Source organism: Aspergillus aculeatus (genome assembly GCF_001890905.1).
Source record: "Aspergillus aculeatus ATCC 16872 unplaced genomic scaffold ASPACscaffold_9, whole genome shotgun sequence".
Lineage (NCBI taxonomy): Eukaryota > Fungi > Ascomycota > Eurotiomycetes > Eurotiales > Aspergillaceae > Aspergillus > Aspergillus aculeatus.
The window spans coordinates 671534-698425 of NW_017962984.1; the positions used below are offsets into that span (position 1 = coordinate 671534).

At 51.5% G+C, this 26892-nt stretch overlaps 10 protein-coding genes across 10 annotated transcripts; 5 read left to right on the top strand and 5 right to left on the bottom strand.

The window, feature by feature from the left end:
• Positions 1 to 51: 51 nt before the first annotated feature.
• Positions 52 to 3455, bottom strand: ASPACDRAFT_79169 (RNA recognition motif domain-containing protein). Its single transcript, XM_020205335.1, has 2 exons — positions 3073 to 3455; positions 52 to 3015 (listed from the first exon to the last, which is right to left on the bottom strand). Exons 1-2 carry the CDS (start codon positions 3277 to 3279, stop codon positions 253 to 255), a joined length of 2970 nt encoding a protein of 989 aa, XP_020055600.1. The 5' UTR covers positions 3280 to 3455; the 3' UTR covers positions 52 to 252.
• Positions 3456 to 4500: 1045 nt separating this feature from the next.
• ASPACDRAFT_43928 (putative histone acetyltransferase (MysT1)) lies at positions 4501 to 5580 on the top strand (the record flags this gene model as incomplete). Its single annotated transcript, XM_020201343.1, has 1 exon — positions 4501 to 5580. The coding sequence occupies one exon, from the start codon at positions 4501 to 4503 to the stop codon at positions 5578 to 5580; it is 1080 nt and encodes a 359-aa protein (XP_020055601.1).
• Positions 5581 to 6041: 461 nt separating this feature from the next.
• On the bottom strand, positions 6042 to 8019 carry ASPACDRAFT_29703 (chaperonin-containing T-complex subunit CCT6; the record flags this gene model as incomplete). Its single annotated transcript, XM_020199657.1, has 7 exons — positions 6042 to 7268; positions 7329 to 7502; positions 7556 to 7576; positions 7632 to 7673; positions 7733 to 7754; positions 7811 to 7905; positions 7978 to 8019. The coding sequence occupies 7 exons, from the start codon at positions 8017 to 8019 to the stop codon at positions 6042 to 6044; spliced, it is 1623 nt and encodes a 540-aa protein (XP_020055602.1).
• Positions 8020 to 8261: 242 nt separating this feature from the next.
• On the top strand, positions 8262 to 10273 carry sik1 (snoRNP complex protein NOP56). The gene is made up of 3 exons (XM_020205337.1): positions 8262 to 8561; positions 8629 to 9748; positions 9810 to 10273. The coding sequence occupies exons 1-3, from the start codon at positions 8398 to 8400 to the stop codon at positions 10086 to 10088; spliced, it is 1563 nt and encodes a 520-aa protein (XP_020055603.1). The 5' UTR covers positions 8262 to 8397; the 3' UTR covers positions 10089 to 10273.
• Positions 10274 to 10735: 462 nt separating this feature from the next.
• Positions 10736 to 11557, top strand: ASPACDRAFT_43931 (uncharacterized protein; the record flags this gene model as incomplete). The annotated part of the gene is made up of 1 exon (XM_020201344.1): positions 10736 to 11557. The coding sequence occupies one exon, from the start codon at positions 10736 to 10738 to the stop codon at positions 11555 to 11557; it is 822 nt and encodes a 273-aa protein (XP_020055604.1).
• A 298-nt stretch (positions 11558 to 11855) lies between these two features.
• ASPACDRAFT_43932 (uncharacterized protein) lies at positions 11856 to 12542 on the bottom strand (the record flags this gene model as incomplete). Its single annotated transcript, XM_020201345.1, has 2 exons — positions 11856 to 12112; positions 12188 to 12542. The coding sequence occupies 2 exons, from the start codon at positions 12540 to 12542 to the stop codon at positions 11856 to 11858; spliced, it is 612 nt and encodes a 203-aa protein (XP_020055605.1).
• A 246-nt stretch (positions 12543 to 12788) lies between these two features.
• ASPACDRAFT_1901862 (DNA polymerase epsilon catalytic subunit POL2) lies at positions 12789 to 20209 on the top strand. Its single transcript, XM_020198771.1, has 3 exons — positions 12789 to 13632; positions 13689 to 13828; positions 13877 to 20209. The coding sequence occupies exons 1-3, from the start codon at positions 13025 to 13027 to the stop codon at positions 19816 to 19818; spliced, it is 6690 nt and encodes a 2229-aa protein (XP_020055606.1). The 5' UTR covers positions 12789 to 13024; the 3' UTR covers positions 19819 to 20209.
• A 498-nt stretch (positions 20210 to 20707) lies between these two features.
• ASPACDRAFT_30088 (serine/threonine-protein kinase) lies at positions 20708 to 22172 on the top strand (the record flags this gene model as incomplete). The annotated part of the gene is made up of 4 exons (XM_020199702.1): positions 20708 to 20905; positions 20980 to 21070; positions 21137 to 21467; positions 21551 to 22172. 4 exons carry the CDS (start codon positions 20708 to 20710, stop codon positions 22170 to 22172), a joined length of 1242 nt encoding a protein of 413 aa, XP_020055607.1.
• Positions 22173 to 22466: 294 nt separating this feature from the next.
• ASPACDRAFT_79175 (AMMECR1 domain-containing protein) lies at positions 22467 to 24217 on the bottom strand. The gene is made up of 2 exons (XM_020205338.1): positions 23242 to 24217; positions 22467 to 23172 (listed from the first exon to the last, which is right to left on the bottom strand). The coding sequence occupies exons 1-2, from the start codon at positions 23796 to 23798 to the stop codon at positions 22650 to 22652; spliced, it is 1080 nt and encodes a 359-aa protein (XP_020055608.1). The 5' UTR covers positions 23799 to 24217; the 3' UTR covers positions 22467 to 22649.
• A 243-nt stretch (positions 24218 to 24460) lies between these two features.
• ASPACDRAFT_79176 (putative regulatory factor Sgt1) lies at positions 24461 to 26838 on the bottom strand. The gene is made up of 3 exons (XM_020205339.1): positions 26534 to 26838; positions 26278 to 26477; positions 24461 to 26211 (listed from the first exon to the last, which is right to left on the bottom strand). The coding sequence occupies exons 1-3, from the start codon at positions 26796 to 26798 to the stop codon at positions 24847 to 24849; spliced, it is 1830 nt and encodes a 609-aa protein (XP_020055609.1). The 5' UTR covers positions 26799 to 26838; the 3' UTR covers positions 24461 to 24846.
• Between the last annotated feature and the right edge of the window lie 54 nt (positions 26839 to 26892).

Here is a 26892-nt window from a genome sequence, read left to right on the forward strand (position 1 = left end):
GAGTAGAGACTACCTTGTAGATATGCTGTGCCTACAACTAGTGCTGGTGTTCGCTTGAACAAGGCATTAAAAAATGAATACCTAAGTGCTAGTTTTAATTCTGAGTAGAGTGGGCTATCATCAGTCTTGAATGAAAAAGAAGTCCCAATAAGAAAAACAAATCCTCAGTCCAGCCGGAACGCACAATCATAACGAATCGCAGTCATATCAAATAGCACGAGCCAGAAACAATTAATGCTATACCATGAATCATCACATGGAGGATCCCTGCTGCTCATAGGCCTTCCGTTCCTCTTCGATCATGTCGATAGCGTCAAGCACATTAGCATCTGCAGCTGCAGCATACACTGCGATGCGCTGCAGACCGCCATCGCTTGCACCACCATAACCCAGATCAACCAATGTAGCCACGCATGCATCAATGCTGGTTTGCCGCATGGTTGGAGTCAGCTGTGGCTGGCTAGAGGAGCCTTCGGGCTCTCTGTGATGTCTAGCACGGTGACTAAAGTTTGGCCTTGGGCGGCCAAAGAAATTGTGAGACGGCCCGGGCTCTACTTGGTCAGAACCTACACCATGACCCTTCAAAGATGAGTGAGGGTGCTTCATAGATCTCGAGCGTCGACTATGGCGACGAGGCCCAATCTGACTCTCAAGCTCGTCTGGCACATGGTGACTTGAGGAAGGGGTCTCTACCGGCTTAGCAGCATCGCCGCTGGTTTCCGGAAATGTACCCGGAATGGTCGACGACGACGATGGAGATGTTAATCCAGCATCCAGACTTTTGGGGCCGTCGTCTGGGGTTTTACTCTGAGCGGGCGCGGTCTGATGACATTGCATAGCACGGAACTGCGCTTCTAGCTGCGAAATCGGCGGGAAGCGACGCTGCTCGACCTCTGCAGTCAAATCTGACAGAGTTGATGGGATGCTGTTCGACCTTGATGGCTGCGGAGAACCCTCAGGGAGGAGTGATGGATAAAGGATGTTGAGCTGATCAGCATCATCATCTGATGGGATTTCCAGGCCATTCATGGAGGACACCACATCGCCTCGCTTGCGATTATCGTTGGAGCACAGGTCCGCCACCGTCAGGGGCACCGCGCGCTTCGCGGAAGCCTCGTCGGCACTGTGCCTTGCAGGTGACGCCACGGAACCCTGAAGCTCTGATGGCCGTTTTGTACGGGCAGTAGCACTAGCCACTGGTTGATTTGATTCAGGTTGCGACCGAGCTTTTTGTGGTCGTAACCCGAGAATGGGCGAATGGTCACTGGACTCCAGGTTGATGGCATGTCCGTCAATATGTTCTCCCTGTAGAGCATCCAAAGCTGCCTTTGCTGCATGTACTGTTGGGAACTGTAGGTATCCAAATCCAGCATGTTTCCCAGTTTCAGATTCTTGGGGGAGGTGGACGTCAACCAAAAATCCTTTGGAGGCAAAAACGTCGGTAATCATCTTTTCACTGACGTCAAAGCCCACATTACCAATGAACAATGCGGTACCCTCTTCGGAGGGTCGCACTCCACGCGCATGACAAGCGGCGGGAGGGACATCCGTCGGGCCCATATCATTGTCAGCCGGCACATCCGAGAAGTTCGTGGGCCCGACTGGGTATCGGCCTTGGTGTCTTCCTCGATGTAAGTGTGACCGCAAATCTAAAGGATGATGGTTCAAATGAAAGTGAGGTGGTGGTGGTGGAGGGGGTGCAGAGGGGTAGCCATTGCGGAGCTCCGGTAGTGTTGAGAATGGCCATGATGGAGGGACTCCTGGGGGTGGTTGCCAGTGCGGAGGTGGCGGGTGATGGAAGAAAGGAGGAAAGGGAGGTGCGCGTGGATGGTGATGAGGATGAGGAGCCGGAGGTGGGTAAGGGTGAGGGCGGCGTCGGGAATGATGCATGGGCTGCATAGGAGGCTGGAAATCGGGGAAGCGGATGGATTGAGTCTGACGACGAGACGGCTCTGAGATCGGATCACTGGAGTCGAGGTTGCTAGACATCCTAGGCTGAGCCGCACTTTCCTGCAACCCGGCATCCTTTGCCTCGTTTTTCTCTTTCGTAGTTAATTCCTTTGTTTCGAGGCCCGTAGTTGAGTCTGTCGTTTCAAGACTGGTCTCCGTGCTACGTGCTTGCGTGACTTCGGGATTCCTGTCTGACACCAGATTATCCGAGCTCCGGTGCTCTGTGGATGTAGCAGAAGATTGCTCATGTGGCCTGGTCCGATTGCAGCCAAGCTCTGCCTCGAATGCCTCAAACAATGTGTGGCCAACGTTGCCAAGTTCGGACGCCATGGAGCGCAGGCTTTCCACTGTGCTCGTGGCCGTGGGAAGCTCGCCCTCTAATATGTGGGCCGCCTGTGCAGTCACTGCTGGAGAGTTATTGAGGGAATTAGTCACTTGTCTGAGCTGAGCTTCTACGGCTGCAAGAGCTCCCTGCACAGAGGCCCCAACATTTTCAGGTATGGCCCTCTGAGCGTTTTGCAGTTGTCTCTCGATTTCAGGCAATCTTGACATTAACCCAGAGCTGAGCAACTCAGCCCCGTCAATCAAGCTATGCATTGCGTGAGTAAATGCTTCGGCTGCATTCTGAGGCCTGGCCGATCTTGACTCTGAGTTTGACTGCGAGGGGAAGGAGGATTCTGCGGGGGGTGTAGGACCAGTTGCAGGCCGAGAAGTACTGAGAAACTTGGCCATCTCAGCCTCAAATGCAGCCAGGAGCGATTCGGACTCCTCGATATCAGCTGCGTGAGCATCTCTCTGTGGAGAATCTGAGCCTTCTGCTGTCTGGTGGGTGGTTGATGCGGAGGGTTCTGCAGGTGTGGACTCGGTTGTCGCATCATTCATGTCCTTTGTCTCCCGTGTTTCCTGCTTGCATTCGAATGTCTTCCACAGCTCCGTGACCGAATTTGACCGACGAATGTCAAAAATATGCATAGGTTCGAGGGCCGGTTGGGGGGCTGTAATAGGATCGAGCTCTGCATCAACGGGTTCCTCAAGTCGCTGTGAGAGCTCAAGAGAAGAACCGACCTACCATCATACAACATGTCAGTACTCAGATCAACGGTCAAGGATTGGAGCTCGTACCGTGATAAGCTCGCCATCATCTTCGTCAAGATACGTCAAGCGGGCTCGCGGATGGCTGGAAGATAAGTTATCATATTGAGACGCCGACAGCTGCACGATACCCCGGCGTCTCGTTGGAGACAGGGGGCGGTCTAGATCTGCGGCCTCATTTGGAAATGACGATGATGGGGACCTGTGGAGATCTCTGATTTGGAAAGGCTTCAACATCTCTGGAGCTAGCGGGCGGTCGCGGGAGAGAGAAACTCCGTCCCAAAGCCGCCAGAAGGGCAGGTTTCAACCAGAGACGATAGGTGATCGTAGTTTGTAGGTCGCAAAGGAGCGATATCGATATCCGAGGAAGAGTGGGCCGAATGGGATTGGCAGCGAGCGGGTAGATGCAAAATGTTGATGTCGGGAACTGACAGAGTGACTATTTGTAGATAAAGAAATAGAGACCCTAGAAAGGTAATAAGGAGGGAAAGTTGTGGAGGCAAAGGAAGTCAATACACAGAAAGCCTATAGTCGTCACTATTGCTGCTGCCTATGAGCGGGTTGATTTGTAGTGGCAGTGGTGGTGTTGGTGATTGTAGTTAGTCAGGTCAGTCGTCGTATGTAATCTACTAGGCAGCTTGGATTTGCCTCCAGTTCAACAAAAGAGTTTTCTTGAAAGAGAGCAATCATCGACAGTACAACTGAACACGAGCGATTAAGCAAGGCAAGCAGGATTCAGGCAGCGATATATTGGAGACAAGAGGGTATGGGGGAGGGGCAATAGGGATGTGAAGAAGGTCGATCAGACAGTCTCCAATGAGGGAGGAGGAGGAGGAGGGGAACACTTCAGGTTGGCCGGGTCCTCTTCCTCAGTTCTTACACAGTCAAACAGTCAACCGGTCAAAGTAAAATCAGTTCAATCAGTCAATCAACCATTGGAGAAGCTGCTCCGTTCATTTTCCAGTTCCAAAAGCATCTCCCGCCTTTGAGGTCTGCTGATTGGCCCGGGGGAAGCCCGTCAAATGACCCGTTCATCATTGCGGCTGCGAATTAGTACATTCTACATCAACTATAGTTAGTATCTTCTATATGCTATTACCACTACAGAGATTTGAATAGAGTCGGAAACCATGTGCAGACGAATATTCTGAACAAAAGGCGAAATAAAACGAACAGTCAAGACAGAATTTCCTACTGCGTGTGTTGGTTGAATAGGAATTGAATCCTATTCAGGCTAATCAATCCATAGCGATCCCGATCTGGGAGTACTCTCGACACACCTCCTACACTCCAACACCCATTCCAATGGCCAACACACGGAAACACATTCACATCACATCCTCACCGGCATAGAAGGGGTCTTCCTAATTCTTTCATCCAACATCTCAAGCCCTCCGCCCCCTCCTCAATCGCAATTCCGAAGCCTAGTGCTCCTCGTGCTGGATTTGCCTGTCTTCAATGGCCGCCGACGATCCCGCGACGCGTGCCCAGCCGTCCTCCACGACCGAACGTAATGTGAAGCACGTCGTACTCGGTGATCTCCTTTTCCAGACCTGGTACCAGTCCATATACCCGGAGGATCTAGTCAGTAAGGATACAGACAGGTTGTACGTCTGTCGCTGGTGCTTCCGTTACTCGTGCGACGAGCACGCCTACGCGAAACACACGCGCCTTTGCCCACACCGGAAATCACCGCCCGGGGTCAAGGTCTACGAGCAGGGAGGCTACTCGGTCTGGGAGTTGGACGGCGAACATCACAAGCTCTACGCGCAGAACCTCTCCCTGTTCGCGAAACTGTTCCTTGATCACAAGTCGGTCTTCTTCGATGTCGTGTCATTCTTCTACTACCTCCTCGTTTTCACCGACCCCGCCGACCCCGATTCCTACCATGTGCTGGGGTTCTTCTCGAAGGAAAAGCTCTCCTGGGATGCCAACAACCTCGCCTGTATCCTGGTCTTCCCCCCGTACCAGCACAAGCAGCTTGGGAAATTGTTGATGGGGGTCAGTTATAAGATTAGTGCCTGGGAGCGCGACAGTGGGTTGATCGGCGGGCCGGAGCGACCATTGAGCGAAATGGGTCGCAAGAGTTACGCGCGCTTTTGGGAGGAGCGTGTGGCCAGACACCTGCTCTTGCATGGTTGGAAGGCCGAAGACGCAGAGGAAGCTGCTGTGCCACAGAAGTCAAAGTCCCCTAAGGGCCCGAAAAAGAGACCCGCCCATGAGCTCATGACAGTGCAGGACATTGGTCTGGCAACGGGCATGTTGACCGAGGACGTCATCACAGCTCTCAGGGGCCTGGGAGTAGTTCAGCCGGCCACGCCGGCCAAGAAGCGGAAGTCAAAGGATTCATCTGGAGCGACTAGCGCTGGGGGTGACTCAATTGTAACAATACGAAAGACAACCGTCCTCGAATGGGCCAAGTCTCATCATATGGCCCTGTGGGACCCGGTTAAAGATGAGGGGTTTCATGGTAAATGGGCTCCGACCGATTTGGACGAAGAAAGCAATGGGGGCAGTAATGAAAGCGGCGATGGATAGTCTCTCTTGCGGCTATGCTCCTTTCTGTATGCGCGTCTGTGGAACAGCGCCCTTTGTATTACTACTATCTACATACGCTACTGACCGTATGGAAACGCCATGTACGATTGGATCCCGATTCAACCACTCCGCAGAGCAAGACTGGCGTGTATATGAATCCTAGGCCTTGCGACACAACGCGAAGGTCCTGAGAACAACACCGCGGCCGAGGACAGATCAGAAAACCTCCATGAGCACATATCGAACCAAATTATGGTAGCTTAAGCCAGTAAACCGGTAATATTTTCTGGCGGAGTGCGAGCTCTGTGGATTATATTCGATTCAATTAGGATGTGCCAAAGATGCATTAGTATGGCCAATTTTGAGCCTACTTTCGACGTAGAGTATTTTTCTAACCTGCAAGCCGATGAAGAAATTCACAGAAGTGCTTTACATAATATGCCTTGTCTGTAGAAGCCACATTACTCGTCCATACCACCAGGTCCTGACTGTCTGCTCATTTGACGGGCCTTGAGCAACTCATCGCAAAGTAGAAGGTTCGAGGCAATGCCCGTGCTGGAAGCAATGCAATTGCGCAACACACGGAAAGAGTCAAAGACACCCTCTTGCACAGGATCCATCGGCTCGCCGGTGGTCAAGTCCAGACCGGCGTTGTTGCCGTTGGCGAGCTCGTCTTGAAGCATCGCCAGAGAGTCCTGGATATCGTGGCCCGAGTTGGCTGCAAGGGTCTTGGGAATGATCAAAAGTGCATCGGCGAAAGCCTGGACACCCCATTTGGCCTTACCCTTAACAGTCTTCTTGAAGGCGTCGGACGACAGGTGGCCGGCGCAGGCCACTTGGAACGCACCGGCACCGGGAACGACACAACCATCGACGATGGTGTTGTAAACGGAGCGCAGACCGTCACGAACAGCGTCCTTCACTTGCGCAATGGTGTGCTGGTTGGGGCCCTTGATGAGGATAGTCACGGACTTAGGATCCTTGACTTCCTCGACGAAAGTGTACTTCTCCTCACCAAGCTGGTGCTCATAGACAAGACCAGCCCAGCCGAGAACATCGGGGGTCATATCCTCCACGCTGTTCTGTGCGACACCACCGCAAATAAGCTGGAGACGCTCCATGTTTCTGCGCTTAGCTCTCCGGAGAGCCAAGATTCCGTTCTTGACAAGGACATCCAAACTCAGGGGGTCGATTCCCTTCTGGTTGATCACAACGAAGCTCTTCTTAGGATCGTTGCCGCAAACAAGCTTCTTGAGCTCCACGATTTTCTGCAGCTTGGCATCCACAAACTTGCGCTCACTCTCCACCAACTTGTCTCTTTGCTCAGCAGAAGAGTAGTAGAAACCGGAGTTGATTTCAGATTTCTCGTACTCCAAGCTGACGTTCAGTGTCAAGATGAAAGCATTCTCCACACGCTTAGGCATATCGGGATGTCTGGCGCCGTGGTCAAGAGCGAGACCACGGATGAGCTTGGTATCGGAAGAGGTGCGGTGTTGCATCGTCATAATCTCAACCATGTGCAAATCGGGCTTCTCAGGAGCTCTGTGGATAGCGAGGACGGCATCGACAATATCGGGGGTGAGCTTCTCAGCGAGGGCGCTGTTCAGTTTTGTGCTGAGGGACGTCCGGGCGACGGACAGAAGGAGTTCGCGGTCGATGGCTCGCTCGATCTTAAACTGGTCGAGGAACTATATGCCATCATACTTCAGTATGCCGAAAGTATAGGAGATTTCTCTAACATAGCATACCTTGAGAGTCTCGTTCTTTGCAATCTCATAACCATCCGTGATGACTCTAGGGTGCAGACCCTCGGAGATGTAACGATCCGCCTGCTTCAAGAGCTCTCCAACCGACAGGACAACGGACGTCGTTCCGTCGCCAGTAATATCATCCTGAGCTGTCGCGGCACGAGCGATCATAACCTTCGAGGCAATTAGAAAGGGGCTTTCGATATATGACCGGAAAGGTAGCTTACAGCCGTTGGGTTTTGGATTTGCTATTGCAATTAGTCTCTTGTTGATGGAAGAAAGCGCTGACCAAGATAGACTTACCATCTCACGGAGAAGAACGTTGCCATCTTTAGTTAATTTGATCTGATTGAGATTCTTTTGTTAGACCTTCGGTCGACCGGTTGAGAGGAAATAAATCATACTCCGCCTGCACCGTCCACCAGCCTATGATTTGTTAGCTTATTAAGAAGTTGGAAAATTATCAGTGACACCAAACATACATCTTCAACGTTCCAGAAGGACCAAGATTAGACTTCAAGACATCCTGGAGACCCTCACCAGCGCTGATGTTCACTTTCAAAGCCTCCGCTCTCCGCTGTGAGCCGTTAGTCTCTGCTAGGCCACTGAGGGGCTATTGAGAGGAGGGGGAGGGGAATGGATTTTATACCCTCGACTCGGCCTTGGGGTTGAGTAATTGCGTCGCAGACATTTCTGCAGAGAGATTGAATGACAAGCAACAAGGACCCAACGAAAGGACTTGAGATTAGACCAGCTTGCTGTTGCTATAGGCCCGATAGAGGATGCCCGCACTGCCAGAAACCTTAGCGGTGGTGTTTGCCGTGAATGCGGTGAGCCTTGGTTTTGGCAAAAAGCCCACATTCTGTGTTCGCACTAGCGCCGCTGCGAAAAAAAAGAGCTCCGACGGCTCGACTCTGCAAATCTACCCTCCTAGGCTTTTCTTCAACTCCACGTCGCTCCAGCCCCGGTCTACGGTCGCAAATTCCAGGGAAATTGAGAAGCGGGCTCAGTCGCTCGCACGTGAAGGACCTTTTCTTACATTTTTTTGGGCCTTGATCTCAATTTCGCTATGGCCGACTATCTTCTCTGGGAGGGCCCTATCGGCTACTCTCTCTTCAAGGTCGCCCACCAGGGTGACAGTGTCGGCAACCGTTTGAAGGAGGTCCAGGAAGGCGTTGATGACCTTGCTAAGTTCGGAAAGATGGTTGAGCTGGCCAGTTTCCTGCCTTTTGAGTACGTCAATCGGGCCTTGAGGGGGATTTTTCGCCTTTTTTCCCGCTAGAATACTGACCAAGTCCAGGAACAACAAGCAGGCCCTCAGTGAAATCAACGACATCTCGGAAGGTGTCGCCTCGGATACGCTCGTCTCTTTCCTCGAATTGAACCTTCCCAAGCCCAACAAGAAGAAGAAGGTCGTTCTGGGTCTGTTGGACAAGGCTCTTGCTGGAAGCATTAAGTCGGCCTTCGACTTCGTCGACTGCGAAACCGGCGAGACCAGCGAGGTTGTTCAGGATATGCTTCGTGGAATTAGACTGCACGCCACTAAGCTGCTCAAGCAACTCCGTGAGGGTGATATCGACACTGCCCAGCTTGGTCTCGGTCACGCCTACTCCCGTGCCAAGGTTAAGTTCTCCGTTCAGCGCGACGACAACCACATCATCCAGGCCATTGCTATTCTCGACCAACTCGACAAGGCCATCAACACTTTCTCGATGAGAGTGCGCGAGTGGTACTCTTGGCACTTCCCTGAACTTATCAAGATTGTCTCGGACAATCAGCGCTACGCTCAGGTTGCCTTGTTCGTCAAGGATAAGAAGGATCTGACTGATGACAAGCTGCACGATCTTGCCGCCCTCGTCGAGGATGATGAGGGTGTTGCCCAGAGCGTCATCGATGCTGCTAAGCACAGTATGGGTCAGGAGATCTCTGAGACTGATATGGAGAACGTGATCTCTTTCGCTCAGCGTGTTGTCAGCCTGTCAAAGTATCGCAAGTCTCTCCATGCCTACTTGGTTTCTAAGATGAGCGTTGTTGCTCCTAACCTTGCTGCTCTGATTGGCGAGATCGTTGGTGCTCGCCTCATCTCCCACGCCGGAAGCTTGACCAACCTCTCCAAGTACCCCGCCTCTACTGTTCAGATTCTCGGTGCTGAGAAGGCTCTCTTCAGAGCCTTGAAGACCAAGGGTAACACCCCCAAGTACGGTCTCCTGTACCACTCGTCCTTCATTGGCCGGGCCGGTCCCAAGAACAAGGGTCGCATCTCGCGCTTCCTTGCCAACAAGTGCTCCATCGCCTCCAGAATCGACAATTTCTCCGAGGAGCCCAACACCAAGTTTGGAGAGGCCCTGAAGGCCCAGGTTGAGGAGCGCCTGGAGTTCTACGCTACTGGCGCCGCACCTACCAAGAACGAAGTTGCCATGGTACGTATATAGATGTTGCTGCTTCCATCGAATCCTAGCCATATACTGACATAACATGCAGAAAAACGCCATGGATGCTCTCCTTGCTGATATGGACATCGACGCCGAGCAGAGCGACGATGAGATGAAGGATGCTGAGTCCGACAAGGAAGACAAGAAGGCCAAGAAGGAGAAGAAGGAGAAGAAGGAGAAGAAGGAAAAGAAGGAGAAGAAGGAGAAGGGTGAGAAGGAGGACAAGAAGAAGAAGCGCAAGTCAGACGTTGGCGAGGGCGAGTCGGAGAAGAAGAAGCGGAAGCACGACAGCGATGCTGAGCCGTCCAAAAAGAAGAAGAAGGTCTAGAAGCACCACCAAGTCTTGGGACAGGAGGGCGTCATTATTGTCGAGGCGTTGTCGGGTTGATTTATTCTTGCCATCTATGTTCTGTTTTCTCCTTCACGACGTGACGGGCTGGGTATTTGTAAATTATTCGATTGAGGCCTGTGTCGTTCTAAAATTTCCTTGTAGTTCTGCAAATCTAAATCGGGATTTTCATATACTTTCCTCGCTCCTTCACGCCACACAAATCAAGTGCTTTGTTGTTTGAACAGGCATCCATGTCTGATTGATTGATTGACTGCTAGACTAGCTGCACGTTGACGTTTGCTCTGTCAGACATTGCTTATTCATTGTCTGTCGGAGGGACCGCCTGGTATAATCTAGGCCAACCAAGCAGAGCCGAACCCCCTCACTTCACCTCACCTCCAAGGATAATCCAACCCTGTTGTACTCTAGCCCCCCTCCCCCTCTCTTCCTATCATGACAGCAAATCGCCCGCAGCTTCTTCGCCATGATGGCTTCTTCTACTGTCTCTGATATTGATCCATCACAACGCTGACCAACGTCTTAACTGAAGCCTACAAATTGCTGGGTAATTCTTCCAACCCAAACTACTGGCGCTCGGGCGCTGTGATGCCCCCACATCCGCTTGCAGATTTCGCCCCGCGATGATGTCTTCGAGTTTGACGACGATGCCCTTCAACTCCCCTAAGCGCAAGAGGGCATCGTCAGAGGATACCGACCAGTACAGTCCATCGTCACCCACATCTACTGTCTCGATACTCAGCCTTCAGGAAGCCAGACTTCGAGAGACCGAAGACTTGGGAAGGTATAGTCCTCGAGCGGTAGTGGCCGGTCGCCTAGGAGAACTGGCCATCCGTGGAGACCGTCTATCGACTCCCCCAACTCCATATGGGTTAGATCAGGGCGCTGTCACGCATTCGGTGCCGTCGGGATGCTGGCCTGTTTTATACGACTCTATCTTTGGGCCTCGCAAAATGCCCGAAACTAGCTCTCACGCAGAAGATCAGCCCAATCGAGACGAGTCGACGGAAAACACATGCCATCCCCAGTCTGATAACCCCAATACCGGCATCTCCGCATCGCCTAGAAAAAGGCAGTCAACCCCTAGTCCGCGCAAGAAGAAGAACTCATCGACCACATCTAAGATTCGCAGCGCGAGAAGCTCACCACCGCTCACCGACGATGCGCTTGAAAATCCGCTTACATGGCATGACTCGGAGATCACTGGACACAACCCTTCAGACCCGAGTGATGATGGCTACGGGATAAATGGCATCGGTTTTAAGCCTACTGCGGCCATCGCATGGGCCAGATCGCAGAAGAGGCAGAAACAAGTCGCAGAATGGAAAAACCGGGAAGCAAGAGAGGCACGAGAAAAGCGACGAGAGCGACGCGATGGTGCCGAAATGGATAAAATTCGAAGTATTCAAAGTGGTGCCATACAGAAGAGGGTCAAGTTCAACATGTGATGATATAGGCAACCAAGCCCACGGAGGCAATTGAGTGCGATTCTCAAACATTCTAGCAGTTTGTTTGAAGGCTACTGCTTCACCTCTACCTAACGATCTTGCACGAAAAGATGACTGATTGTGAGGTCACTGCTTGATGCGTTGACATAAAAATAGCCGAAACGAACACGAGGACATGAATGGAGCTCTTGAATAGAACAATATGTATGTACCTGACATGCATATCACATGACATATAATAATATACAATGATTTCCTGAAAATATACTCCAAGACTCCGCGCAAGGTGCAATTGACTCTACCAGAACTTGTAGTTGGAAGGGTTGGTCCAACTCTTCCGTTGCCTCTCTTCCTCCGCCAGGCGCGCGGCTTCCTTTTCCTTCTGCTCCTTCTCACGCTGCTTCTTGAGTTTGAGCTCCTTCATCAGCTCCACAGCCTGTTTCATGCCGTCCAGTTCCTGTACTCGACGTCGCTGGCAGAATTCATGTGTTGCGAGGGCGGTAATGGCAAATGCGCCCACGGCCCAGTTACAGGCAGTCCAAATCTTGGGCAGCCCTGATATGAGGAAACAAGAAGTTAGCCAGTGTTCAAAGAATGACGAGTTAGGGCGAGCTGGTGTGATCAACTTACCTCCAATGACACCCCTCACCCCACCTATACCGAACCCAGCGCCGATTCCGATAAGCAACGAATCCCGAGCACAGGGTGCTTTGTAGAAAGACGTAGCATTCTCCAACGACATTGACTTCATAGCTTCGGTGACCGTGATGTCGGCATGCTTCTTTCCGGACTTGATCCCAGCAGAAGGAAGCATGTTTACAGGCTCTTCAGGGTTTCCAAATGCGTCCCAAAGTTTTCCGACTTGCGATTGAGGAATCTCATGCTTCAGCTTCTTTTGGGATGTGAAATCCGATGCAGTATTTTGCGATTCCGGCTCCCTTTGCTCCGGAGCAATAGTTGTGGAGCCCCGCGTATCGTCAGCCATGATGTGATTTTGTTTGAACTCAGTTGCAGCAGCAGCAGCAATCACCTGTACGGTATTGCGGGCGGAACTTCTTCGCAGAGAAACAATAAGGCCGCGGACAATCGGACGATTCCGCGATCCGAGAACCTGCCCGGCGGTACGACGAAAGCGGATAGTTTCCCCGTGTCAAGGCGATCGGCCAATGGCACGCGTAAAGTAGAAACGCGAACGCGTTAGAAGTCGAAATCTAAGTTACTCTGGAGGGCTCCGCAGCATACAGTGGATCGGGTCGATTCAGGTGCAATCGAGATACTCAACTTTACAGCCAGTCTTGAATTATTCTCCTACCAACAATAACCACTCTAGCGAAGGCTGCGAAATTATGTGCCACCCTTTCCCTTACTGAAACATCAACCTCTTATTATCTTTTTTCCATGTTCTATCGACATCATCTCCGCATCTTGCAGTGATCCTCAGGCCCGGCCGGTGGGCACGTCGTCGCAATGCCTTCAAGAAAACCTAGCAAATTCGGCAATAAGTTCCGATCTGGGGCTGCTTCATTCAACCCGAGACGAACGAAGACCGTCGAGTTCGCGTCCCTCAGATCGACAGAAGCTACGTCTCAAGATGAGAAATTCGAGGCCATCCGGCTGGCCAACAGCATTGACGAGTCCTTGGGCTTTCCGCGCTTCGAGGCCGGTGAGAAGCGAGTCGGATGGCTCATCAACATGCACAGCACATCGATTCAGGATCCGAATGTCCCCGGTGGACGCGCCGGTGTCGATTACTACTTCCTCGAAGATGGCGGCACCAGCTTTAAGGCGACAGTCGAATACGATCCCTATTTCTTGATCGCCGTGAAAAAAGGCCACGAAGCGGAGGTTGAGGAGTGGTGTCGCAGAATGTTTGAAGGGCTCGTCAAGAAGGTGACGCGCGTGGAGAAGGAGGACCTTTCGTTGCCGAATCATTTACTTGGACATCGCCGGAACTATCTTCAACTAAGCTTCGCCAATGTCAGCCACTTGCTGGAAGTACGAAGGACCATCTTGCCTTTGGCGGAAAAGAACAAGAAGAATGCGACAGCGATGGATGCTTATGTGGAGATGTCAAGGTATAGTCTGGAACCCATGGATTCTATGGCCATTGAAACTGACTGAGTTATTGAAGCGGCAACGCTGGCTTTGACCTCTTTGATGATGAACTAATTAACGAGTCACGATCTAATGCCACTATGAACGCGAGCGATTTTATTGTTGATATTAGGGAGTATGATGTCCCTTACCATGTCCGAGTTTCTATCGATAAAGGTAGGTCGCTTCTGCTCCTTCAAGGTCGCTCGGCTAATTGTTTCGTAGACATTCGTATAGGAAAATGGTACACAGTCGAGTCGAAACACGGAGTTATCTCACTGAGCTGTATAGAAGAGCGACTCACTCGTGCCGATCCTGTCATTCTCGCGTTCGATATCGAAACGACTAAATTACCTCTCAAATTCCCGGACGCCGTGATTGATCAGATCATGATGATATCTTATATGATTGATGGCCAAGGTTTCCTCATCACAAATCGAGAAATCGTGTCTGAGGACATCAACGACTTCGAATACACGCCAAAACCTGAGTACAACGGGCCATTCATGATTTTCAATGAGCCAGATGAACGGAGCGTCATCGAACGGTTCTTTGAGCATATCAAAGAGGCGAAGCCGACGGTCATTGCCACTTACAACGGTGACTTCTTCGACTGGCCCTTCGTTGAGGCACGAGCTAGCGTGTTGGGCATCGATATGTACAAAGAAATTGGCTTCCGGAAGAACAGCGAGGATATCTACCAGGCCGACCACTGTGTGCACATGGATTGCTTCGCTTGGGTCAATCGTGACAGTTATCTTCCTCAAGGAAGTCGTGGCTTGAAAGCCGTCACCGTCGCGAAGCTTGGATACGATCCTGACGAGCTCGATCCAGAGTTGATGACTCCGTACGCCAGTGAGCGTCCCCAGACTTTGGCGGAGTACTCCGTGTCCGATGCCGTCGCAACATACTACTTGTATATGAAATATGTTCACCCTTTCATCTTCTCCCTTTGCACAATTCTGCCTTTGAATCCAGACGACACTCTGAGGAAGGGAACTGGAACGCTTTGCGAAATGCTTCTTATGGTGCAAGCATACCAGGGCAATATCGTCCTACCCAACAAGCATAAAGACCCGCCAGAAGCTTTCTATGAAGGCCATCTGCTCGAGTCGGAGACTTATGTTGGAGGGCACGTCGAAAGTATTGAGGCTGGTGTTTTCCGAAGCGACATACCAGTCACCTTCAAGGTAGACCCGGCTGCTGTGGATGAACTTCTCCGTGATCTCGATGCGGCTCTGAAATTCAGCATTGAGGTTGAAGAGAAGAAGTCATTGGATGATGTCACCAATTACGACGAGATCAAGAAACAGATTTCTGACAAGTTGATGGGCCTCAAAGAGAAGCCGCATAGGGATGAGGTTCCTTTCATTTATCATTTGGATGTTGCTTCCATGTATCCGAACATCATGATCACAAACCGGCTGCAACCAGACTCCATGATTGAAGAGTCCAACTGTGCCGCTTGTGATTTCAACCGGCCCGGCAAGACCTGCGATAGGCGAATGCCATGGGCTTGGAGAGGTGAATTTCTTCCTGCAAAACGCGACGAGTACAACATGATTCGCCATGCAGTTTCGAACGAGAAGTTCCCCGGAAGATATAAAAATAGCCCAATGAGGATGTTTGGTGACTTGAGTATTGAAGAGCAAGCCGGTATCGTCAAAAAGAGACTGCAGGATTACAGTAAGAAGATCTATCACAAGATCCACGATAGCAAAACGATAGTCAGAGAGGCTATCATTTGTCAGCGGGAGAATCCGTTCTATGTCGACACTGTTCGCAGTTTTCGTGATCGAAGATATGACTTCAAGGGGAAGCAGAAGGTCTGGAAAGGCAAGACTGAGGCCCTGAAATCGTCTGGTGCATCGGCTGCAGAAATTGATGAGGCAAAGAAGATGATTATCTTGTACGACTCCCTGCAGCTTGCCCACAAAGTCATTCTAAACAGTTTCTACGGTTATGTGATGAGAAAGGGTTCTCGATGGTATTCCATGGAAATGGCTGGCGTGACATGTCTGACCGGAGCTCGCATTATTCAGATGGCACGAGAGCTGGTTGAACGTATCGGCCGCCCTCTTGAGCTCGATACTGACGGTATCTGGTGTATGCTTCCTGGTTCGTTTCCCGAGAACTTCACCTTCACTCTAAAGAACGGCAAAAAGCTCGGTATCTCCTATCCCTGTGTTATGCTCAACCACCTTGTGCACGGAAGCTATACCAACCACCAGTATCAGACTCTTGTCGATCCAGCTTCATTCAGATATGAGACCCACAGTGACAACTCTATCTTCTTCGAGGTTGATGGGCCTTACAAGGCGATGATTCTGCCCACTTCCAAGGAGGAAGATAAGAACTTGAAGAAACGTTATGCTGTTTTCAATCATGACGGGTCTCTGGCGGAACTGAAGGGTTTTGAGGTCAAGCGTCGAGGAGAGCTGAAGCTCATCAAAATTTTCCAGACCCAGATTTTCCGCTTCTTCTTAGAAGGGTCTACGCTTACCGAAACTTACGCTGCAGTAGCCAAAGTGGCTGATCGGTGGTTAGACGTGCTGTACGAGCATGGCGCGACTCTGGCCGATGAGGAACTGATTGACCTCATTTCTGAGAACAGAAGCATGACCAAGACGCTCGAGGAATATGGGAACCAGAAGTCGACATCGATCACAACCGCTCGGCGCCTCGCAGAATTCTTGGGAGAACAAATGGTCAAAGATAAGGGCTTGAACTGCAAGTATATCATTTCTTCGAGGCCAAGGAACACTCCTGTTACTGAGCGAGCCATTCCTGTGGCCATTTTCTCAGCCGAGGAAAGTGTCAAACGCTTCTTCTTACGAAAGTGGCTGAAAGATGACCCTGGTGATATGGATCCTCGAACGGTCATTGACTGGGATTACTATCTCGAGCGCCTGGGTTCTGTGGTACAGAAGCTCATCACCATCCCAGCTGCCCTACAAAAGATTCGAAACCCTGTGCCCAGAGTGGCACATCCGGACTGGTTGCAGAGGCGTATCAATCAGAAGGATGACAAATTCAAACAGACGAAAATGACGGATATGTTCACCCGGTCAGAGAAGACCCCTTTGACAGACATCTCCACAAACATCCTTGATCATCGCGTCCAACATACTGGTGACCTGGATGAGGTGATTGGCAACTCCACACAGAAGTCGAAATCGTCACCCGAAAGCAAGGTTTCTCAAAAGAGAAAGCACCCTGAAGGTCTTCCCAAAACCTCCCTTGATCCGTTTGCTACTCTACCGACCAAGATGCCATCGATTACAGATGACTACGTTGGATTCCTGAAGTATCAGAAGCAGAAATGGAAAATCCAAAAACAGGCTCGGATCCGTCGCCGTCAGCTGTTCGGAGAGAGGGTCAATGTTACTACCGATTCCTTGAGCAATCTTTTCCGGAACCAGGCGGAGCTATTGTATATCAATACATGGCAGGTCTTACAACTTGCTGAAACATCGCGGCCTGGTATTGTGCGAGCATTTGTCCTGATCGATCGGAAAGTCCACGCACTCACTGTCAAGGTTCCCCGACAAATATACGTCAACCTGAAACAGGATTCTCTTCCGGATGTGGATGTCCCTGACTGTGAGGTTGAGAAAGTCAACCATACATTACCAAATGGACATCCGTCAGTTCATTTGTTCAAGTTGACATTATCGGAGGAGACATACATTCGCGAAGCCAACAAGATTGATATCCTTCTGCAACACCCCAGTGTTGAAGGTGTTTATGAAAGGAGCATTCCTCTCACCGTTCGCGCAGTCCTCAGACTCGGCAGTATTTGCACATTCGATGAAGAACAGCGAGGCGTTCTCGGAGAAGGCTTGGATAAGGGATTCGACCTCTCAACTCTCTGTCATACGAATACCGATCAACCTTATCTGCTAGACGCTCCTATGGCATACCACTATCTGTATCATGTTGCTTCTGGTGACAGGCAGATATTTGCCATTTTCTCCACAACGAAGACTGAGGCTCACATCGTTATCCTTAACCGTACCCGGGACGTCCAAGGCCTTCCAAACGTCGATAAGATTTACGCGGAACTCCGTGCGCGCAGACTGCTGAACTTAGCTGCGGACAACACACAGACTGCTTTCGAGTATCAGGAGAAGCTTCATTTCAAGACCACGCAGGTGACCACAAGAAGGAAAGCTCACTTGGAGGTTGGGGATCTGATCAAGAAACTGAAATCCGAGGAGACTCAGCCTGCCATTATGGTCATTCAGTCTCATCAAAGAAGCCGCCTATGTCATGACGTGCCCATATTGAAGGAATACCCTATTTTACCTGTGAAGCCTGAGGTTTCAGACATGGAACTTCCGCCCTTAGGTTGGCAGACTTTTGTTGCTCGGCGCTTGGTCACACATTATCTTTATCTCTCTGCCTGGGTGGAGCATATGACCTTGCTCGCAAGGTATGGTGATGTTCCTCTCTGCAATCTGGAGAACGACGATCCTCGCTTCATGATCGATATCTCCTATGCCAGGCGTCTTCAGCAGAATAACGTTGTGCTTTGGTGGTCCTCGAACCCTAAGCCTGACCATGCAGGCTATGAGAAAGACGACATAACAGGCCCTCTGGAAAAGGTTCCAATGCCGTCCGTAAATATGCCGAACGCATATACAACTGTGTGTATTGAGCTCGAAGTGCGCAACCTCGCCATCAACACGATTCTGACCTCGTCCATCATCAACGAAATGGAGGGAGCAGATACACTGCTGGCATCATCTGGCACATCAGCTGACGCGAATGGAGGGGTGCTCTACTCGGAGAAGGCATTCACTTCAGCCGGGGCCGTTGTTCTTCGGGAAATGGTGAAGAACTGGTGGACTGAAGCTTGTGATGGAAACAGTATGGCTGATATCATGGTGCAGCATCTGATCCGATGGGTGGAGAGTCCTGCTTCCTGCCTATATGATCAGTCACTGCACCATTATGTGCGCATGTTGTCAAGAAAATCGTTCCAGAGACTGATGGCCGAATTCAGACGAGTGGGTGCAAACATTGTCTTCGCAAGCTCCACTCGCCTTCTACTCCACACCACCAAGACGGAAGTGGGCAACGCCTATGCATTCAGCCAGTACGTCCTGAAGTCCATTCGGGCCAATCCGTCATTCCACTTCATCGACCTCGAGATCAAGGAATACTGGGACTATTTACTCTGGTACGATGAATACAATTATGGTGGCAAAGGATGCCAGGAAGTGGCCGAGTCCGACGAGCAGCCGTTGGAGACGGTCATGCATTGGCAGCTTAGTCGGTTCCTACCTACGCCCATGCAAACTATCTTCCATGACTGGGTAGTCGAGTACATCGAATTGATGCACGGTCTGAAACGCCCTGATAACAACTCATCGACTCCTCGGATGACGCAGATCCCCATCGGGCGTCCGAGCGATGAAGAAAGTGAAGAAATCTCGGCTATTCTCGCCGAGAAGTTTTCTAAGCCGTTGAAGAAGCAGATTACGAGTCTTATTCGCCGACAGCGGGATGAATTGCTACACCCGGAGCTGGCATCCGACTATGCTTTTCCTGTCCTTCCTGGTGTGCTTTCGAACCCCAATGACGAGAAACGCAACCCAGTTCTGGAATTGGTCAAACTGCTGATGCAGGTACTCAGTCTGTCCAAGACTACCACAATGGAGACACGACTGCTGCGTCGGGAGCTACTTGCGCTGTTTGAGATTCGAGAATTTAGCAAAGAGGGTCGATTCGAGAACCCAGGAGCAAGCTTGAAAATCCCTGAGCTCACCTGCAACGCCTGTTGTCTGATTCGAGACCTGGACTTGTGCCGAGATGAAGATGTGCTTCCTGATCCTGGCACGGAGTCGAACAAATCTTCAGTGAAGCCTTGGCGCTGTCCCTTCTGTCAAACCGAGTATGACCGGCTCGCGCAGGAGGAGACCCTCATTGGCCAGGTGCAAGGATTCATTGTCGGCTGGCAGACTCAGGACCTCAAATGCTCCAAGTGTGGGGGATTGAAGATCAGTGATTTCATGGAGCATTGTTCGTGCAGCGGGGTGTGGGTGGAAACGATGAACCGCGGAGAGATTGAGAAGAAGCTACGGCTCCTGGATAGTGTTGCGAAGTTCCACAACCTCAAGCTGTTGGAGACTGTCGTGGGGGAAGTTCTAGGACAGATGTAATATGGTTGGTCTTTGTGCTCAGCGTTAGGTTCAGGTTTGTTGGTGACAATACCCTGTTTGGTCAATTCTGATAGGAGGATAATAGCTTTGGATACCTTGGCGTTCAAAGGCGGGTTAGCATAGCCTTGCGCATGAGCTTTTTCTTGTATATAGTTATAGAATCAAGTGGATACATACATAGTACTGGATTGTGGCTAAATATTCTTTGGATGTTTTCCCGGCGATATGTACTGTACAGTAGGGAGGAATGGCTTATCTCAGTTGCACGTGCGCCATTCAAACAGCTAACTCGACCAAGAAGGACAAGGTAAGGTAATCCGCAGTCGCATGCTCGATCGAGCTCTCGACACTTTCGACGGCCGTCTCTTTTCTTCTTTAACATTTAGACTACCTATCAAGATACACAGGTACCCAGAGTCACAACCACCCCTTTTCCAGTCAATTCACCGATTCGTACTCGAGTACGTGCCTGACCCGTCAGTGGCCAAGTTTCCACCGCGGACCCCGCAGTCGGATGCACTCCCCACCACCCAAGCCGATCGCGATAGGACGAAACAGTCCCTCCCTCTTACTCCCCCTTTTCCCAAACGGATAGCAACATCTCTCTGCTCGGACGAGAGCTCGGGAGTCTGTTCCTTCTGTACGCCGATCTTCCCATTTCCAGCCGTTTCTTCAGGGTCGCTGTTGTTGTTGTTGTTTGCTGTTCTCCGTCCACTTTAAGCTGACTGCGGGGCCGCGTTTCACAGGCACTTTACTTATCAGCTCTCACTTTCTCCTCCTCGCTGTCTCCGCTGAGCTCGTGGCAGCACCGGCTGTTGTCGTTTCTCGCTTCTATTATCCTCTTGCATCGACCCTATATATTCTCCGGTTTCTGTATTGCTCTCGATCCATGGCATCACCAGCGCAAACAAGTCAGCGCCCCAAGGTCCAGCCTTGTCGGTACAAGACTGGCAAGACGCTAGGCGCCGGGTCGTATTCTGTGGTTAAAGAATGCGTGCACATCGATACAGGCCGCTACTATGCGGCGAAGGTGATCAATAAACGCTTGATGGCTGGGCGCGAGCACATGGTAATTATTTCTGAACTAGTACCGGCCAAATGGGATGCACAGATATGATCGCATAGAGGCTAATGGTATGGGCGATCTATGCACCTTGACAGGTTCGGAATGAGATCGCAGTGCTAAAGAGAGTATCGATGGGTCACCAGAACATACTGACCCTGGTCGACTATTTTGAGACCATGAACAATCGTATGCCATCCCAATTACTTGGTTGCGAAAGGCGCAGGGGCTCTAGGACGCTAATCTATTCTTCAGTTTACCTGGTCACTGACCTTGCGCTCGGTGGAGAGCTCTTCGACCGTATCTGCCGGAAAGGGAGCTACTACGAATCCGACGCAGCGGATCTCATCCGTGCGATCTTGTCTGCGGTTGCGTATCTACACGATCATGGCATCGTGCATCGCGATCTCAAGCCAGAAAACCTCCTGTTCCGGACTCCCGAGGACAACGCGGATCTGTTAATCGCAGACTTTGGCCTGTCTCGGATCATGGACGAGGAGCAGTTCCACGTGCTCACCACGACATGTGGTACGCCTGGGTACATGGCACCCGAGATCTTCAAGAAAAGCGGCCATGGAAAACCAGTGTACGTCTTATACTGGGAATATTCTCATCCAGAGCACCTTGCACTTTTCGAATTCAAAGTATCTGACCCGTCCCCTTTCGCAGAGATATCTGGGCCATTGGTGTCATCACCTACTTCTTACTCTGCGGCTATACCCCCTTCGACCGCGACTCCAACCTGGAAGAGATGCAGGCCATCCTTGCAGCCGACTATTCCTTCACGCCCCTTGCATACTGGCGCGGCGTCTCTCCCGAGGCGCGCGATTTCATCAAACGCTGCCTAACCATCGACCCCGCCGCGCGAATGACGGCCCACGCCGCCCTGCAACATACCTGGGTCAACCCGCCCTACGACACCGACGTCGACAAGTTCGGCTCGGGCGAGGATCTCCTGCCGACGGTGAAGAAGAACTTCAACGCACGACGCACCCTTCACAAGGCCATCGACACGGTGCGGGCCATTAACAAGCTCCGCGAGGGAGGGGGGCTCATGATGGACGGCGTGATGAGCGTCGACCCCAAGCCCGAACGCGTCGTTGGGAACGACGTCTACGAGGAACACCAGTATCCTCCCCAGCACCAGGGAGACCGTGCCGATTACGACGGGGACATGGAAATCGACGGACGGGGCAATGCCCGCGGGCAGACGGAGGAGCAGATTCGGGCCCAAGAACGTAAGGTCAAGGAGACGGTGGCGGGGTTGTGGAGCAAATCTGCGAAGAGATAATATATGCATCAATCACATGTTTCGTGTCTGTCGGATGCTCAATATAGCCTAGATACCATCTTTTCGTTGCTTCCTCGCTTGTTCCCTCGCTTCTTGGCTGATATATATTGATGTCTGTCTGGTCGATCCTACCGATAGAATCCCACCAATATAAGTACGATGTTTCGAGCACGACGGGTGCTGCATACTGGTTCCAAAATCCAGATCGGAGCCTATCGATTACCAATTATTCTCCTCGGCGGCAGCTGGTTCGTTGAGCTTTAAGAAAAGTGAAGTTTATGTCTTAATCCTATCCACAAAAAAAGAAGAAATATGAGCACGCCCCCCGCCCTACCCAAAAATGAAACGCACAATCCCCTTCACTCACAAGGAAACCACATCATTAGATCATCATTATCATCATTGTTAGAGATTCAACCCCAAATATCCCAGCCAAAGGGAAGTCTATTCATGAAGGGGCCCGGGGGTGGATCAAAATCACCCAACCAACAACTTCTGACTCCCATCCCCCAACCCTAGAACCCACCGCCGCCACTCCTGCCACTCGGCATATGTACAACTAGCCTTCAGCCCTTGATACTTGACCGCCCGGAAATCCGAGACCTGATCCCATGGCGGCTTGACCGAAGACGTCCCGCCACTACTGGTGTTACTACTATGATGATTACTCGAGCCGGTCCCGCCCCGAAGGAACCGCCTCGCGGCACTGCTATTGTTGCTGCTGCTGCTGCTGCTGTTGCTGTCGTCCCACCCGGCTTTCTGCATCAGGCTCTTGACGGTCTCCTCCTTGGTCCAGCCTTGTTCGACGGCGACGTCGGGGAGATAGGTGGCGCCGTAGCGACGGCCGCGGTGGATGAAGGAGATACGGAGGCCGTGGAGGCCGAGGATCCAGTCGAGGGCGTTGGTGCAGGGTTCGAAGGTGCCTAGGAGGGTTAGGGAGCAGGAGAGGGAGGGGAGGAGGGTGGAAGGGATGGGGGCGAAGCGGGTGTCTTCGAATGCACTATTAACGGGGTTTTGGTCAGTGTTTCCAGTTTCCATGTGGCGAGATTTCTTTTGTGGTTTCCCTTACGAGGTGAGAGCGTAGTCTCTCAGGCCCTCGGACAGCTCCTGAGCCTCGAAGGTTCCAATACACCCGCGGAGAGACTTGTGGCCGTGGCGCGAGAGGGTGTTCCAGGTTACGAAGAGCGGGTACTCTTGGGGCTCGGGCGGCTCCTCGCGGCGGGAGCGTCCGCTAGCGGTGTCGGAGAGCGTGGAGGACCCCGGGGTGGTCAGCGTGGTGGAAGTGGTCAGCGTGGAGTGCGAGGAGTTGAGCGATGAGGGCCGAGTTGTCGTGGTGCTGGATCTGGACTGCAATCGGTGCACGCTGGGCAGCTTGATCTTCCGGGGACCGCCACCACCACGCCCACCACCACCACCCGCAGGTTCCTCCTCGTCGTCGTCGTCGTCGTCGTCTACGCTGAGCGAGTAGTCCGTCTCTTCTTCGGTGTCCTGCAGCGCGGAGAGTTTCTTGAACTGTTCATGGCGGGCCCAGAGTTCCTCGACGGAGGCCAAGTCGATGGGTTCCTTGCGTTGATAGGAGGCTGCGAGGCTCTCGAAGCAATAGTAGCAGTGGGCCGGCGTGGCCATCTTTTCCCTTTGGCTTTTCTTGTATCTGGGCTCTCGTTGAGGTTGCGTCAAGAATGGCTAGGTTCGTTTACTCCTTTTGATCTCGCCGCTGGATCAGCCGGGCTGTGACTCTTTCGGTTTCTTGGTTATTTGGGAATCGTGACGAGTACGGCTGTCACTTCCGTCCGGCCTGATGGGATACACTGCTGCTTGAAGTTGAACTGAGTTAATGGGTCTATGGGTTAGGGTGTTCAACGACTATCGAAGCGGCTGTGGTTATAATCGGTCAACGATAGAAAAGCCAAAGAGCCCGTAGAGCACAGCGCACAACCTCAGATCCGCCCGGGAATTGAGTCCGTTGAGGGCCAAAGAGGGGTCGGAGAGAGGGGAAGAAAGAGGGGGAAAACGGGGCTGACGACACCCAAGCCGATAAGACATTATTATCCCACGTGATGCTGTTGAGAAGCGGTTTCGGGGCGGGTTTATCCGTAACTCTGTTTGTCCTTCGATGTCGGTCAAGAGGATGGGATGATCTATAACTTAATAAGCATATTGAAGTGCATTATATTATTATGAGGACTTTTAAATTCGTCACGTCAAATATGTCATGAATTGAAGATATGACGGTCGAATAGGCATCACGACATTTACAGATAAATATATGAGAGGCTTCATCGTCGTTAGCGTGCTGATATATTTGCACATCATGACCAAGCTCGTGTCTATATACTTTTAGAGGCAGTTGTTCTATGATCCTTTAGTCCATAGTCAGACGAGCATGAACATCAACGAGGGAGTTAGACATTCTCTCAGTCCATAAGCTGCAATTTTGGTGTATTGACACCTGAAGGAATCACCCCCGATGGCCAGTTACCACGAAAACTCACTAGTGTTCGCGTAAGCCTGCCCGGCTTGCAGCTATCTCCGGACGCAGGACTGCCGTTCTGCGGATACCTGCCCTTGCGCAAAGTGGGAGCCTTGGCGCAGATGTCTACTTATAGATGTGAAGACGAATTTCGCTCACTAGTGTTCACCATTGAGAAGCACTCGAAGCTGGTGGCTCAAGTAATCAGTGATGGCGGTCATCCTTCGGCATTTTGAGACCCATCATGGCGAGCATGTTTCCTGCCGGCCCGGCAACACCAGCCTGACCATGGAGACTCTCAAGCAGATTCTTTGCAAGGTTGATATCAGAATCGCCCTCATCTAGATCTGGCATCTCATCCTCTTCTTCCTCGCCTGATTTGCCCTTCCCAAGTTTCCGCTGATCTTGAGCTGCCTTAGGCCGACGGTTTAGGTCAAGAACTCCGGTACCTCGAAGTTCCGCTTCCATCTGTCTTGATAATTCCTTGATCTGCTCAGTGTCGTCTTCGGAATCATTATCGAGCTCTTGCACTCTGTTGAGCGGTGGGTGCCCAAATACGCCCCTCTGACCGTGGCCTGACCCAGACGGCATTCCCATCATTTCCGCCATCATTCTTGAAAACTCCTCCTCATTGAATGAGGCTTCTTTATCTTCGCCCTCATCGCTCAGCTCATCTTCATCATCTTCATCGTCTTCGTCCGAGCTGAAGTCATCGATAAATTCCGCTCCTTCAAAGCCAGCTGAGTCGTCATTGAGGAATTTTTCAAACTGTGCCACGATGCGCTGCAAGTTCTCCTGTGCATTAGAGTCACCAAAAGCACCCCGTGCACGCGAGTTGTCGTCATTGCCCTTTCCCTTGCCTTTCAGTTCCTGGTCTAGATCCTCAAAGCTGATATCTAGCCACTTCTCGTCATCTTCCCGTCGATCCCAGGTTTTTATCTCTTCATCTGTCGGTAATTGTTCATCTCCAGTATCCAGATCTTCCAAAATAAGGTTCATTTCTCTCACTGTGGCTTTATCCTGGTTCTGAGGGTCATTGAGCAGCATTTCGAACCCGCAAGCCAGCTTCATGCCCATTTCTGCCCGTCCATAGGCTGTTTGATCTTCCGTCGGCGGCAACTTCTCGGCCCAGGACTTGGGAATGGGGAAGTCTTGACTTTTAAGTTGGGCGTAACCGACCCGGGTAAAGCGCACGCTGACCGTAACGAGGTCCTCGGGTTTGAAGATGAAGCTGCTGAAGTCCTTCGAACGCAACGGCCGTAATGCGATCGGGTCTCTGAGATAGAAGGCCTCCACGGCCGCAGATATGTAGGCGGGTTTCTGATGTAGCAGGAAAGCGACCTTGCGAGGGATGGTGACCAATGCGGAGTGGAGATTCTCGTTGATTTGTTTAGGGTAATTGCGGAGACGATAAAATGCTTCCTCCTGTATCATGGTCGAGCGCATGAGTCGCGCGGGTTCCTCCATTATTACCTTCCTCGCATCTGCAAACGACAATTTCTCTGTTACTCTGTCCTTCTTATCATTTTTCGGCTTGATGATAACGAGTTCGCCCTTGTTGATCCATACCTGGGATAGATACAGACATTAGCGAAGCCAGATGGGTATAATGAATACGACAGGACAGTGACAAACCCTGTTCTCAGCGACCTCCGGCTCCAGCCACGCAGGCAACGTGGCAGCGGCCTCCACGAGGAGGAACTGTCCGTCACCATCTACAACTCTGGCCCATATATCCTTGTGCTTCTTGGTCAGTTCGCGCAGCATGTACACAATAACCCATTCATCTTCGATGGAGTCTCCAAAATTGGTACGCCCATGCAAAGATGTGACGCCTGCAATGCAATAAGTACCAGGGCGCATCAGACATGGAAGGAAGGGCACCGCATACCATTATCCTTGGTAATCTCCAGCCGAAAACCTTCGCGCTGCCAGATATAATCCTTTAAAAGGTCCTTTGTCAGTTCCGCAGCAGACTTTTGCACCTCGACCAGTCGCGCTCGCGTTTCTGCAACCTCGTCGAGCGTAGCGGGGGCGGGGCTAGAAGGGATGTGATATAGCGCATAATCAACGGCATCGTCCGGAATCTCTGGCTTGGGAATGGGACGAAAGGTGGACTTGAACCACTCAAGATCCTCCTGCGACATTGGCGCCATGGTGAGAACCGGTCGCCAGCCGACTTGCCGCGGCTTTCCTTGTGGACTATTGAGTTGTTGTGAATGATTTGGAAATGAGCTGAAAATGAGCAGT

Excerpts from the sequence above, each read along its gene's own strand:
- ASPACDRAFT_79175 (XM_020205338.1), bottom strand. The coding sequence starts at position 23,798 with ATGGCCACGCCGGCCCACTGCTACTATTGCTTCGAGAGCCTCGCAGCC. Across the intron at positions 23,173-23,241 it reads AGAGACTACGCTCTCACCTC|TGCATTCGAAGACACCCGCT; the intron begins GTAAGGGAAACC and ends CCCCGTTAATAG.
- ASPACDRAFT_79169 (XM_020205335.1), bottom strand. The coding sequence starts at position 3,279 with ATGTTGAAGCCTTTCCAAATCAGAGATCTCCACAGGTCCCCATCATCG. Across the intron at positions 3,016-3,072 it reads ATGATGGCGAGCTTATCACG|GTCGGTTCTTCTCTTGAGCT; the intron begins GTACGAGCTCCA and ends GTATGATGGTAG.
- ASPACDRAFT_1901862 (XM_020198771.1), top strand. The coding sequence starts at position 13,025 with ATGCCTTCAAGAAAACCTAGCAAATTCGGCAATAAGTTCCGATCTGGG. Across the intron at positions 13,633-13,688 it reads GCTTATGTGGAGATGTCAAG|CGGCAACGCTGGCTTTGACC; the intron begins GTATAGTCTGGA and ends GAGTTATTGAAG. Across the intron at positions 13,829-13,876 it reads CCGAGTTTCTATCGATAAAG|ACATTCGTATAGGAAAATGG; the intron begins GTAGGTCGCTTC and ends ATTGTTTCGTAG.
- ASPACDRAFT_79176 (XM_020205339.1), bottom strand. The coding sequence starts at position 26,798 with ATGGCGCCAATGTCGCAGGAGGATCTTGAGTGGTTCAAGTCCACCTTT. Across the intron at positions 26,478-26,533 it reads GGAGATTACCAAGGATAATG|GCGTCACATCTTTGCATGGG; the intron begins GTATGCGGTGCC and ends ATTGCATTGCAG. Across the intron at positions 26,212-26,277 it reads CGGAGGTCGCTGAGAACAGG|GTATGGATCAACAAGGGCGA; the intron begins GTTTGTCACTGT and ends TATCTATCCCAG.
- sik1 (XM_020205337.1), top strand. The coding sequence starts at position 8,398 with ATGGCCGACTATCTTCTCTGGGAGGGCCCTATCGGCTACTCTCTCTTC. Across the intron at positions 8,562-8,628 it reads GCCAGTTTCCTGCCTTTTGA|GAACAACAAGCAGGCCCTCA; the intron begins GTACGTCAATCG and ends GACCAAGTCCAG. Across the intron at positions 9,749-9,809 it reads CCAAGAACGAAGTTGCCATG|AAAAACGCCATGGATGCTCT; the intron begins GTACGTATATAG and ends CATAACATGCAG.